The sequence below is a fragment of the Phragmites australis genome, chromosome 2 (assembly GCF_958298935.1).
Source record: "Phragmites australis chromosome 2, lpPhrAust1.1, whole genome shotgun sequence".
In the NCBI taxonomy this organism is placed as follows: domain Eukaryota; kingdom Viridiplantae; phylum Streptophyta; class Magnoliopsida; order Poales; family Poaceae; genus Phragmites; species Phragmites australis.
The window spans coordinates 9,556,559-9,571,008 of NC_084922.1; the positions used below are offsets into that span (position 1 = coordinate 9,556,559).

At 44.2% G+C, this 14,450-nt stretch overlaps 2 protein-coding genes across 2 annotated transcripts; one reads left to right on the forward strand and one right to left on the reverse strand.

Annotated features, from left to right (window-relative positions):
* Positions 1 to 712: 712 nt before the first annotated feature.
* On the reverse strand, positions 713 to 3,723 carry LOC133898659 (PRA1 family protein F3-like). Its single transcript, XM_062339341.1, has 2 exons — positions 2,977 to 3,723; positions 713 to 1,137 (listed from the first exon to the last, which is right to left on the reverse strand). The coding sequence occupies exon 1, from the start codon at positions 3,551 to 3,553 to the stop codon at positions 2,978 to 2,980; it is 576 nt and encodes a 191-aa protein (XP_062195325.1). The 5' UTR covers positions 3,554 to 3,723; the 3' UTR covers positions 713 to 1,137; position 2,977.
* Positions 3,724 to 4,963: 1,240 nt separating this feature from the next.
* Positions 4,964 to 6,654, forward strand: LOC133898670 (uncharacterized). The gene has a single exon (XM_062339347.1). It carries the CDS (start codon positions 5,029 to 5,031, stop codon positions 6,439 to 6,441), a length of 1,413 nt encoding a protein of 470 aa, XP_062195331.1. The 5' UTR covers positions 4,964 to 5,028; the 3' UTR covers positions 6,442 to 6,654.
* The last annotated feature ends 7,796 nt before the right edge of the window (positions 6,655 to 14,450 follow it).

Consider the following 14,450-nt stretch of genomic DNA (forward strand, 5'->3'; position numbering starts at 1 on the left):
ATTTAGCTCTCTAAAAATTTCCAATTCAACAATTATTTGTACAATGAGAAATAAAAATATTTTTATTCTCATTGTATAAGTCATATTTTTATCTGAATTTTTTTTTGAGAGCTAGCATCCTCTACACTTTTTTTAAACTAGAGTTACGAAATTTCAAAACAAACCTATATATTTATAAATTTTGGATTAAAATATAAAAATAAAAAAATCGGTGGTACACTATGGCAGATTGGCAGTGGACTATGGCGGATATGCAAAGTTGTCCCGGCCCAACTCACTCCTACTGTTAGGCCGCCCACAAATGTGGTCAGGCCGATCAGGACCAGCTAGTTCACTAAGCTAGTATTCGGTTTGAAGGTAAGGTAGTATATGGTTTGAGAGTGAGGAGATAGAATGATTCTGTTTATATATTTAAAGATGAGACGATTATATTCATATATAAATAAAATAAGTATATTTTAATACCTTGAATCCACCGTTAGTGTCACGTTTAAAATGTAACAATTACGTTCTACTATTTTTTTAATAGCTCTGTCTCAAATCTTTAAAAACTATTCCCTGACTTCGATTTATTTCATCCCGCTACTCTCTATCCAAACAACTTAAAAATAAAATAAATCCACCCTGTCTTATCTCATCTTATAAACCAAACACTAACTATGCTAGGGACAGACTCCTCGGAACAAAGAAGCTAGGCCCAAGTTGAACTACTCAAGTCACCATTGTACCGTATACAACCGAAATTGATATTCCCTTGGTAACAAAATACTTTAGCCAGTACAAGACAAAACCAAGTTTGAACATCAGGCACTGCCGACATGGAGTCAACAACAATCTCAACGCGAGTGTCCCAACCATCCCAATTATCAAACTCAAGAGATACAGATTTTTCTCCGAAATTGTTATACACGTGAACGACGAGAAGACGCTTTAAACGGTACCAAAAAAGTGGTCGAGAGGATCAGATTTTACAACACTGCGTCATCGCTGGATCCAAAACTTCAAATGGAACCAGCAGCAAGTGAAACACAATCACCATTGAAAGGTTCTTCATCACAGGCGGTCCAATTTGCACAGCTGTAACGCTCGGAAACAAGGACAGGATCGCGACACAGTGCAGAATGATCACGCTCAGATCTTGCAAAACGAAAATGGGGATTTTCTCAGTCTTCAAATGGAAACTTCACGAGAAAAGAAAAAGAAAAAATAGATTAAGCAGCACTGCAAGCCATTATGTATTCCAAATTTGAAGTTCACAATAACTTATACTAATTTTGTTCCCTCTTGATTGCCTTTGCTTCCATCTGTCCCAATGATCTTTTAGGTTAGCTTGATAGGTGACGGATCAAACACAGCTCACACAATCTATTAGCCTTTAATTCTATAATATGGTTGGGTCAATGATCAACTTCATAAGAGCAGCATTTACATGCAAGCATGAGACTACCTACGTTTCATACCATTTATGTTAGCGTCAATATTCTACATAGAAGATCTGTGTGGTACATTTACAAAAACTTGTAGCTGAATATCAGCGAATTTATGGTGACAGGCTACTTTCACCCTCGAGTTTAGCGAAGGGTTTAAGAAATGCATATGCTTAGTCAATTATTATAAGATGGAAAAACTCCAGTCAAAAAGAGAATAAGTAGAAATTGGCACTACGATATATGTCCAAGCGAGGATAAACTGTATCTGAAACTGATGTTAAGGGTAGCAAACTTAAGAAACAAACGTGAGAATTTTAGTAGCCTAGCCATCACACTAAGCAAAATGTACTGTTTCCAATGACAGATATCTGATTAAGTCCAGAAATGATATATGGCTGCTTGGAACTGGAAGAATGTACTTGTAAATTAAGCAAAATGTATATTTATCATGACAACGAGATCTGGTTAATAAAAATAACAAGGCTGATTGGTAATGGAAACACAGAATTGGAATGACAAAACATGCTACGGCAGCAGGCTAGCACATCAGGCCTTGTGGGAACTACATCAAATGAGCTTACATTCTAACTTTTGAACGTTTGTTCCTGAAGTCAACAGGTCAGGATTCAGCCCAAACAAACTGCTAAGTTAGTTCAATTCAAGAGAAGTGGGGAAGGAGCTGCCCCAACTCCTTCCCAAACTACTGATTCTCAATAAATCTAGTACACCCTACTGGTCCAGGTTTGTCAATCCAACAATTCCCCAAACTGCTGCCCCACATCTATTCCCTTTTAGATGGCACCCTTCAAGAATAACAGATAAACAGGTACACAATTGGCAACTACCAGAGGTCAGGGGGGTATATTAGGATGTTAAGAGATGGCATGATTGCTAGAACTATTTTTGAACGTATTAGGGTAACATGATAGTGACAAATGCTTGGGTTCACACTAACTCGGCATAATCTCAATCAAACCTCATCCAACTAAACATTTTCACATCTCTGACATGTTGTGCAGACACTTTGAGGTTTCTTTTCTTCTTAGTTACAAGGTGTTGGAAACAAGACATAGAAATACAAGATGTATCAATCATTGTTTGAAAAGATAACTTCTCAATTATCGGTTTTGGGGATTCAGAGAGCGCAATGGACGAAGGAGTCAAAATGGCTGATGATAGAGCAGAAAGCCTTGAGCAAGAGGCAATCTGTTTGACCATGCAATTGTTCTTCAACCACAAATTAAGCAAGCAGTAACATAGCATATGATTGTGCCAAGATGTTCTAATTTCACAATCAGCTGCTCTAATTTATCAATTGCCTGTACAACACAACTAAATTCGTGCAAAGAGATGAGCATCATAGAACATTCCAAAGCATTCATAACAAAGAAGCAACAAAAAACCTTCGCATTCACGTCCAAGAGTAGCAACTAACAACGGTACGACAACATCAGTACAACACATTAACAGATCATACACCAGCAGTAACAAATCATTCATCGTATGGACGAAACACGAACAAGAATTGGAGGACAGGTGATCTCACACTAGTGCAGCGGCGGCGAGGGCACTGGCGCGTACCAGCGACCAGCCTCATCATCAACGTTGTCCTCCGCCTTGTGCAGAGCGGCGTGCAGGACGACGAGCACGAACCCAATGAGCAGCGAGGAGAGGATGTTGACGGTGGCGTTGGTGAGCAGGAGGAGCACGAGCGTGACGACGGCGAGCGCGGCGAGGACGACGCCGTCGCCGACGACGCGGCCGAAGAGGACGAGCGGCTCGTCGCGGAGGAAGTAGAGGACGAGCCAGGCGACCATGCAGACGAGGAAGACGATGAGGGAGACAGGGTGCCAGAGCAGGGAGAGGAAGACGACGACGAGGACGACGATGGCGTAGTTCATGGCGAAGTGGGCGAGGTTGGCGCGCACGCGGAGGTACGCCTCGCCGAGGCTGGGGGGTAGCCCGATGGTGTGGATTTCCCCGAGCTCGCGCCAGGGACGGCGCGTCGCCAGTGCCATCGCGCCCCGGGCCTTAGCGCGGGAGATGAAGTCGAGCGGGGAGGCGCCCCCGAGGGGCGCCCCGCCAGCGGAGGAAGAGGTGGGGATGGTGCCGTACTTGGACATGGCCGCCGCCGGCGACGGCGAGGTGCGGGCTTGCGGGTATCGGTGGGGTTGTAGTTGGATCCGAGAGGGGAAGGGAGGGGAAATCAAATCAGGAGGAGACTGGAGAGGGATCGGTGAAGACGATGGGATCGACGAATGGGGGGCAAGGAAGGAAGATTGTGGTGGGGGGGGGGGGGTGTGGGGCACTCGCTGCCGTACTGGAGGCCGTCCAGTTACGCGACAAGGCAACGTGAGATTCGAGAGGCTACTGGACGTGGACGGGAACCGAACCGTTCTCCGAGTTGAAACTTTTTTTTCGGACAGATTTGAGATTGATGATGGCAACCAGCGCCGGGCCTGGGGTCAGGGCGTTGGGCCCATAGAGACAGACCAGCCTGGACCGAGGTGATTATTTTAATATATTTATGCGTATATTCTCTTAAAGATATTTGTGTCTCAACATAAGGAAAAAATGTACTATTTGACAAAATAAATGGAGTGAATAATTTTAAGGTTTCCTCATTGTCTTCCGGACAGCCTAGCAAATAGGCACGTCTATAATGGATTGAAAGTTTTCCACTCGTTTGCGAATCGCTTCCAAAATTATGCATTATATTTTTCTTTGAAAAACATCGTGCACTATTTAAAAGCACATATGGCAAAATGTTTATTTTTATCAAAGGAGATGCATCAAAACTATAACATTTTGTCATACCCTACAACTTACAACTCATCGAGTACTTATATGTATTACCAGAAAACTCCAATAACGTGGTTCGCTTTTTTGTATATACTATATGCTTGAAAATTTACCAAAGCACAAATTAATCCACACATAATCTCTTGCCAAAAAAATCTACACATAATCTATTGGGAGGCACCGGCACCTATATGATTTTTGTCTCGTGTCTCTCTATTTTCAAGGAATGCACTGGCGACTTTTAAGTACTTAGGTTCTATTTTGAAGAGTTTCAGCTCTTAGCTCTATATTAAATATTAAGTTTGTAGATAAGATAATATGATTTAAGTCTCTATTTTTAGATTAAAATAGAGGCTCTCACTCAAACACCTTTGATGTACGCATAGCTCTAGCTCTATAAGTTTCTAAAGTTTGAATGATGGATGATGTAAGTAGAACAAAGAGAGGTAAGAGAGGAAGCGCGAGATGCTGCACTATGACTCATTTAGCAAGGCATTACATGAACAATATTACCAATCCAAGCCACCAAACTTGTTATATTTTGATCATATTGCGACATTTTTGGAGGAAGCGGGGGTTTGTTCTTTTCATTCATAAATGTTCAAATAAATAGGTACTGGTTCATGGGCCCAGTAAACTGGTCCAATCAGGACGCGACTGGACCACGGGCTGTAAATTCACAGACTAGACGCTAGAGGCCCATCAATCAAACGCGATTCGCGCATAGCTGCACACACCTTCAGTCAGATAATTCCAGACGACTCCCAAGTCAGAATCCAGCAAGCATCTCTCTCCCATGGCGTCTCCGCCCTTCCCCGTCCAGTTCAAAACCCCCGGCGATTCGCCGCCGCCCACCGCCGCCCTTCTCTCCCCCTCCTCGTCTTCCCCCGTGCCCCAGCCCCCCACTGTCTCCCGCCTCCTGCTCCTCCTCACTGCCGCCCTCGCCGCGGCAACCGCCTTCCTCCTCATCCGCCCACCGCTCACCACCACAACTGCGGCCTCCGCCACCGCGCGGCAGCTCGCCATTCTCCCGAAGCCGGTGGTCCTCCTCATCTCCTCCGACGGCTTCCGCTTCGGGTATCAGTACAAGGCCCCCACCCCGCACATCCGCCGCCTCATCGCCAATGGCACCTCCGCCGCCGAGGGGTTGATCCCCGTCTTCCCCACCCTCACCTTCCCCAATCACTACTCCATCGTCACTGGCCTCTACCCCTCCTCCCACGGCATCATCAACAACTACTTCCCGGACCCAATCTCGGGGGATCGCTTCAACATGTCCAACCACGACCCTAAGTGGTGGCTCGGGGAGCCCCTCTGGGCCACCGCCGCCGCCCAAGGGGTCCGGGCCGCCACATTCTTCTGGCCGGGCTCGGAGGTTAAGAAGGGCTCCTGGGACTGCCCGGACAAGTACTGTCGCCACTACAATGGCTCGGTGCCGTTTGAGGAGAGGGTGGATGCCATCCTTGGTTATTTCGATCTCCCGTTTGACGAAATGCCGCAGTTCCTGACTCTGTACTTTGAGGATCCTGATCACCAGGGGCACCAGGTGGGGCCTGACGACCCAGCGATCACTGATGCGGTTATACGGATCGACGAGATGATCGGGAAGCTCATTGCTGGTTTGGAGGCAAGGGGGATGTTTGAGGATGTGAACATTATATTGGTCGGGGATCATGGTATGGTTGGGACCTGTGACAGGAAGCTAGTGTTTCTCGAAGAATTGTCTCCGTGGATTGAGCTGAAGGAAGATTGGGTTCTTTCAATGACACCATTGCTAGCAATCAGGCCGCCAGATGGTGTGTCACCAGCTGATGTTGTGGCCAAGATGAACGAGGGGCTTGGGTCTGGGAAGGTGGAGAATGGAGGATATTTGAAGATGTACTTAAAGGAGGATTTGCCTTCTCGCTTGCATTACTCAGAGAATTATAGGATCCCCCCAATCATCGGGCTGGTAGAGGAAGGGTATAAGGTGGAGATGAAATGTTCCAAGAGAAATGAGTGTGGAGGGGCACATGGGTATGACAATGCCTTCTTCTCAATGAGGACCATATTTGCCGCACATGGACCTCGTTTTCAGGGGGGTAGGACTGTGCCCTCATTTGAAAATGTGGAGATATACAATGTCATGGCTTCCATTCTCAATTTGAAACCAGCTCCGAACAATGGTTCAGCTTCTTTCCCTGGCACGATTCTTTTACCGAGCGAATGATCATGGACACACGTACGAGCTGTCGTTAGGAGTAAGGCCATGCTGATGCCTGATGGTATTCTCTTCTGGTTGTTGTTGTACACCTCTTAAATTAGACTTCTGTCACCAGCAGCTATTCACTGTATCTGAATGAAAATGCTGCTAGTAGAGAGTATCTTTTCATTTGGGACAACATTTGGTAACATGATTCACATCAAACCTTTAGCTGCTCTATTGTGCTGGATTTTTCATAGGAGTTCATTTAAGCTCCATGTTTTCTGCTTGAGCTAACGCTGATGCTCGTCCTGTTGATAAAGAGATGCATTGCTCCACAGTTCATGGTACTCATTTCAACCATTGTATTACATTATGATAATTTGTTTGAGTTTTGTATCATTTGTTACCTGGCAATGCACCAGACTATTGAATATGTGTTATTTGATAAACACAGGTGTACTCGATTACTCATCCCAACATATGAAACTGAAACAGAAAATTGTGTCGTAGCATATTATATAGGCGAGCAGTAAAAATCTTTACCACCTTGTGATTGCATCAGTTCTTTGTCCTACTCCCTTACTATTTGTACTTTTTTGAGAGGTACTCTCTTACTGTGTTTGTGCGCTTTTGTCGTCCTTCGGTATGCTGTCATCACACAAATGCTGTTACTGCTCTTTGTTTAGCTTATATGACAAAAGCCAGCAAGCCAGAATAGAGTTCTTTCACTTGTGGTCGAGAAAAAAAAAGTTATTTCACTTTTTAGACTATTCTGTAGACCCCTTTTATTCTTCTGGGTAATAAATACTAGGTGTATCAATGGACTGTTCCATGACTAGAAGTAAAATATGGTCATAACAAGTTCTTCTAAGATTATTTGGATTTCTGCTGCAGACCACATAAAGAGAGCTGAACCTATATTGTTCCAGTTGATAGCTTTCATGAGTGCATTGTAGCACCATAATTTATTCGCTGTGCATAACAGTTTTCTTTCTGTATATAGTTGAAATAACCAAAGAACTATTGTCAGCAACTCATTTTTCCTTTCATCTGAAATGAAGCACCATTTTGTTTATCCACCTACTGTTTGTGTGTCACCGTGCGCCTCTAAACTCTACAGTCATCCTTACTTTTGTTTCCTGCATGTTTTCAAATTTTATTAATATTATTGGTTTGCCTGAATGTAAGCTTATGCTACGCTTCGTATACCTTTGGTTGAAGGAGGCTTTTCTGGTCTTATTGATACAAAGTTAGAAGATCTTGAATGTTGAAAATGTTATACATGCTGCCTTGAATTAGTTCTTAATTTGACACTTCTCTGTTATAGATTGAATTGTAACTAATCTTCTAATCCATGTCTTCATAGCTGTCATTTATCATTTTTCTTTGTACCTACACTTGATGGTACAATATAGCTTATCTTAGTTATTCAATTTTGGTAGCTGTTTTGGCAGATAGTCTGTCTGGTGCTTACTTGAAACACGCTTGTTCTTTCTTATCCAAATCAGAGTATTTTTGTCATGATAATCATAACATATTCTATTTTTCCCCTGCTGGAACAATTATCTGAAATTCCAAGGCTTTAGGATCCATTGATAAAAAGTTGTAATGACCTGTGCTGTTTCTTGCATGATAATTTGGAGAAATTATTGCACTTATGCTACCAAATAATTAGTTGTAGAAGTAACTTGGTTCATTTGAATTTAGTCACATCCTAGTGGGTCTGCATGTATATGATTACATTTAGACCCGGTTACCTCCATGTGGAGTCTCCATGGATGTAATTGCTACCTTGTCTCGGACCTCTTGGCAAGAAGGGCATCCTTCGGTCATCCAGCCTTAGAAATGCTATGTATTATATAAAACATTGGTCTGCGTGTTTTCTGTTTAAGAAGAGAATTCCATCTTTTTCCCTATTTCTTTCCAGCTTGTATCATTGTTTATCTCAGTTGCCTCAATACTTTGCATTGTTCTTTATTCCTTGTCTTTTTTTCTTAGAACGAGAAGGAAAGAAGAACAATGCAAAGTCTTCTTTCCTTCTCTTGCACATGTTTTTATTATTTTTGTCTGTAGTTCTGTGTGAAATTGCTTTGCTAGCGTGCAAGTGAGAACATTATCTACTTAAAGGCATTTCTAATTGAGTTAACCTGAATGTGGACATTGTATCAGGAAAGGTTGTACTGACACTTGGTTGTGTTGAAAGCACAGATATCTTAAATTATAAAAACATAGCAGAAACCTCTACTTTTCTAGCTGCCGTGCCCCCATGACACCCTTGCAATTTTGTTAACTACTTATTCTCCTTGGGTTCATTATCTGTGAGACTTTCGGTCCACATGCAATATAATCTTGTGAGCTGATTTGTGTTTTCTTTGTCATGAGTTAATGGTCACAGTAGATGCTGCAGTAGCAGCGCAGTGAGAAGGCTTGTGTGGTCCCTTCTCCGCAGCATGTGCTAGGTTCAGTATTGAAGTACGCTACCAGTTAGAGCCTTCAAGGGAAAAATAGCCTCAGAGCAAGTAGATAGGCATCTTCATGTTTAGTAGCTATTATCTGGTTGTGCATTGTTCTATTCATACCACAGTTATTTTCTTGAAATAGTGATTAATGTTGCTATCTATAAATAAAAATCCTTCTTCAGAAATAGGACATTTTAAACGATAAATGTTGCTGGTAACCTCTATGTTGAAATTCGGTTCATGTGTTTCTGATGATGTTCAATTGTTTAGAATGAACAAGAAAAGTAGCGAGGACCCAGGAAAAGAACAGATTTGATGATTTCCTGTAACTTCCTACACCATGGGTCCAGAGTAATGTTGATGAGATAACTTGGATTCTATCCTTCATATATGCATGATTCAAGAATACAAGATCAATTGACGCTATTGAATTGGTAACACTAATACTTGTATTGCATGTCCTTTTATTACTCCTCATTTTAATTCATATATTTACAAATAATTGCTGTGATGCTGTCTGTGTAAAAACAATGTAACTTTCAGTAATAGCAGAGATAAAAGGCTTGCTAGCGAGCACATGTCTAGCTCTTAGTTGAATCTAATTTTATTGAGTAAATTTCACCAAACTACACTACAATTTGGAAAAAAACATTGCAAAACTACACTTTACTGAACATTCCCTGTAAAAAAACTGCACTTTAGGAATTTATTTTGCAAAATTACATTTTTATTGTCATTCAGTGCTGTAATGCTACACTTTATCATCATACCGTATTGTAGAACTACACCTAAAATTAGGGCTTAAAAGTGTAGTTTTGAATATGGAATGACAATAAATGTGCTTATGACAATGCAAGTGTTGTTTTGGGAAAACGATTTTTAAAAGTGTAGTTTTGAGAGATGGAATTACAATAAAAGTGTAGTTTTGCGAAACTAATTATTAGAAGTGTGATTTTGCAATAGTTTTCCTGATCGTAGTGTAGTTCCATGAAATTTACTCAATTTTATTGTCCCTATGTAATGGTCCTGCTGTGCTCCGTCTCGTTTAAGATGTCCCATTGCTTGAATCTACTGTGCCTTTAACTTGAGGTGCCATGTGATCTTGTGATAAATGCACACAGTAAGAGCGCAATGGCCATGCGATCCACTGGCTGTTTCAACATAGTTGGGTGGTGTGCTGCAAGGAAGAGGTGTCAGCCGTAAGCTGGTCTCCCAGACTATGTCATGAACAGATTGAGATTAATGAGATGGTGAACACTAGCAAACGTGGCCTTATTCTAAGCTTGCAGGGACCGGTAACATGGTAATAGTGAAAACAGTATGTACTATAAATAATGAGGGTCCATATGCCCCCCAATTTGTTAGTTTATAGGTTCTTTTATTGAATATGTCGTGCAAACCATGTAGACATTTGTTGTCTGGTGGTTTGTAATCTTAATTGATTTGGTCCATATTAGTTGTTAATGTGCTTATGCTTTAGTTGGCACTAGAATTGCTTGAACTGGATCTGCCAAATGAAAGTGTTGGTCCTTTCTCTATCATTGTCACAGTTTTGTTGTTCGAGTCTATACTAAGTAGTGTCTTTCCTTTGATACAAGACCATATTAAGTACTGTTCTCCCTTTAATCATAGTCACAACGGATTTGCGAGATTTGCCGGGGCATGCAAGTGCTATTTATCTCCTTGTTCTCCTGTTTGTGTTAAAAAAAAGCTAGTAATTGTGCATTTGTGCACCAGACTCTAAATTCTGCTGAATTGCTGAGTAAATTCTTCCTCATTGTATTTTACCAATGCCACTCCTCTTGCAGGGCTCCTCTCATAATTTGCGCTTATTCACAGTACAGATGAAATGCTGTGATAATATGTGCTGGTCTGCCAGGAAAAAACAGGTGTACTGGCAGCAGCAGCAGGAAGCCAGGAACTATCAGCAAGTTAGTCTGTAGTAAATAATTCTCAGGACAAAGGAAGCCTATCCATGCCAGCAATACTGTTGCTGTATAAATCTCATGGTCAGTAATTGCCTCATTGAGTAAATTTACCTCACTTGTCATTCCTTTCTTTTACCATTGCCATTCTGCAGTACTTTCATGCCCAGCATTCGCATCATTGCACAAAACGTTGTCTGGTATCTTTGCCTTTACCGTTTAGGAGTACTACCATGGTAACAAGAAAAACACTCCGTACCCAACAAGTCCAGAATGGTGCAAAAGTGCAGGATAGTCTGTTGGCACGAATTTCTAGGACCGAAAGTGAGGCTTTACTTGCTTCTGTTGCGCCGCACGGACATCCTTTGATCCTGGTCTTGATCAATCAACCTCCGAGCCCATCTTGCCCTGTACATGTCTCTAGTACCGGTTCTCGTAAAGCCTGAACTGCAACTCACCAGTGTCCTCGTCAGCCGCATGCAATAGGAGCAAGGCTCTGTGCAAGGTCACTATTGAGATCCCCTTTGGCCACAGCTGCCCAGAAATAATTTTCCGGCCTCTGTCCTTGTTGCATTCACCCATCATTGATTCCTTTTGTTCCTTTCTTTACGATCCCAATGTGATGACCCTCCGACCCTCTGTGCATACACGACTGCCTGTTTTGTTTTTGCATGTGACTTTCCTGTTTTCTTCCACTAACCGTGCCAGGGATTGGGTAGCCGGTCGTCGTGAAATCGGCATCTGAAGTTTCAAGTGTCCCGATTCCTATACAGGTAGCTAGCTTAGTTTGTTTTGTTTGTTAGGGCTAGGGTTAGAAAAATGCTTCAGTGACTGTCGGGGCATAATCAAGCTGGCATTTCCCATCACATTGACGAAGAAATTCCTGGCAAATCCTATTGGATTTGATCCTGCAAGAAGTGAGTCATATGAACACACATAAGCACATATTGGATATAGTAGTTTTCTCGTTATCAGTAATTTCTGATGTTTATTTAAATACTTAAAAGCCTATAACTACTAACAACTTCTATTTGGATTGAAGCACTTATTGCTAGCAATTTCTGATGTTTATTCAGACACCAAAAAATCTATAGCGGCTAACAGTCCCTATTTGGACTGAAGTTTATCCAAAGGTGCGAATTACCAAGGAGGGGGGTCAGCCCAATATATAGGCACAACAAATGTCCTACTGTAGCCACATACCTACTATTGCTACAATACCAACATATAAGGGTTATCCTAACGTTACTCCCCCTAAGCCTTATGTATCAGTATCACCGACGAGGTCGTTATCGTTGTAGCCAACCAGCTATCCTCTTCACGACCACCATATGCTCCTGAGTTGGCAGCTCCATAAAGTGAAGACGTCGCACGCCAAGCCCGATAAGTACTTGTCCAACCTCGGAAGCACTATCACATCCTGCGACGACGACCTCTCCTCCACGACCAAATTCACAGCCGTGACGACAGTGGGGGTCGATGACATGTCAATGAGAATGCTATGCACCTCCTTGATGTTGTCATGTGCCCTTAAGCGACGCGTTCTCGCTCCTTGCCTCCCCTATCACCTCGTTCACTATCTTGATGTCCTTGATGGCCTGCTTCAGTATTGTCTCACAGCTTAGAGATCTTGGCTCGCCTAGAGCGTTGCTACTCGAGAAGCCGTGCACTCTCATGTTGCACCTCGGCGAGCTTGGCTTCCGTGGGCTTCATGCACGTCGTGAACCCGTTCTCCTTTTCTCGTCACGTGGCGAATGTTTTTGGCCCGGAGTCGGACCACCTTGTTGGGCATGGCGCGGAGCTTGTCATCCTTGTGCTTGACTGACACGCGCATTCGGTCGACCTCCAATCGGGCCGTCTTGGCCTCGGGCTGCGCGCGCCAGTTGCTGCTGTGTCGCGTGCAGCTCCGCGTTCACTTCAACGGACTTCACCTATTCCAGCATCGATGCTCTTCATGTCATGTCACGTTCCGCCTCGATGAAGGAGCTTGGCTTTCCTATGCTCGCCAGGTGTAGCTCGACGTCGTCCAAGACGCGGGTAGCGTATCCCGCCGGAGCTCTCCCGCTGCTAGGTAGCTTGTTGACGATGTGGTAGTGTACTGGGTTGTCGTCGTGGTGTGTGTCGAGCCTGGTGCTGTCATTCGGCGGTGGCGTGACGAAGTCCGCTTCCTCGGTAGATTCAACGCTCGACGTTCTAGACGATGCATTAGCCGCCACTGGACTTGGTGCTGGTGGTCCACTGCTGGTGTTTCTCCTCTGGCTGAGGTGGGCCCTTCAGATGTCGAAAGATGGACTTGACTCACCTTGAACTCCACGACTAAGTTGCTTGATGGAGCCATGCTTCCAGCTGCATTCGCCTCCTAGCTCCATCCAGCATCCTCGTCAAAGATCACATCTTGCGACACGCGGACGCGCTTGGTGCTCAGGTCGTAGAGGCAGTACGCCTTCACGCCGCGCTCGATAAAGACACAGGGCGTGCTCCTGTCATTGAGCTTCCGCAGATGTAGTTGCGCCTTTTTGACGCACGACAGACAGCCGAAGGTGAGCAAGAAGTTCACCACCGGCTTCCAGTCGTGCCACGCCTCGAATGGCATCATGCCATCCAGGCTGTTCGTCGATGCGCGATTGAGCAGGAAGACGGCGGTGCTTACCGCCTCTCCCCAAAACTCCGTCGGCATGCCCCTCTATTTTAGGAGCGTGCGCGCTGTCGCGACGATCGACTGATTGCGCCTCTCCACCACGTCATTCTGCTATGGGTTATATGGCGCGGAAAAGTTTTGCTGGACGCCACTATCCATGTAAAGAGTCGATGTAAAGAATATAGGGGTCCCCCACCACGGTGGCCTGTAACGGCTAGTTTTGGCCTGTAACGCCTGTTCTCTGGCCTAAGCCCACCGCACGACTAGTCAACTCCAGCACGACCATGACCCTGACCTTCGAGGGATTTCCCGTGACCAGCCTTTGCTGGTCGCGGGGCAGTTACTCGTCTGGCCAATCAAACCTCATTTAATGCCACTACTCATGCTGTTTTTCCTTCCCCGGGTGGTTCACTTTGGTGGAGGCGGCATGGTCAACGCAGGGTTACCGTGTCCCATCCGTAACATTAATTGTTGCGGGATGGGCTAGCAGACGTAACAGTGGGTGTGGTAGGCGCATGTGGGAAAACAGCGGTGGGACAAGATAGGCCGGATGACTCGGGAGCGATAAGCGGGAAGGCGACCGATGGATGGAACGGGCATCGCAGTGCTCCAGGGCAGGCACAACGCATACTTATCTTGTAATGATAGCATATATTGATCATCCAGGCAGGTATGAGTCTTTTTGTTGGGCCTATATGTAAAACTCCTACCCTTTTAGAATATAAAGGGGATATCTTTTGAAAAAAGGACCCTTGAAGAAGACACACGATGTAGGGCTATTACCCCGCGGGGGGTCTGAACCTGGATATCTTTGGTGTTCTTGAGTAACATACACCACGTTCCGTAGGCACACCCAGAACGCGGATCACGCACCCATTGTCCGATACACCCAGGAATCATTGTTAGGGATTAATCCTTGACATTTGGCGCGCTAGGTAGGGGGTGCGTTTTCAAGTTCTGGTAAGTGCTATTAATTTATTTTAGGCTACCCATGTTCGAGTCCCCAATGAA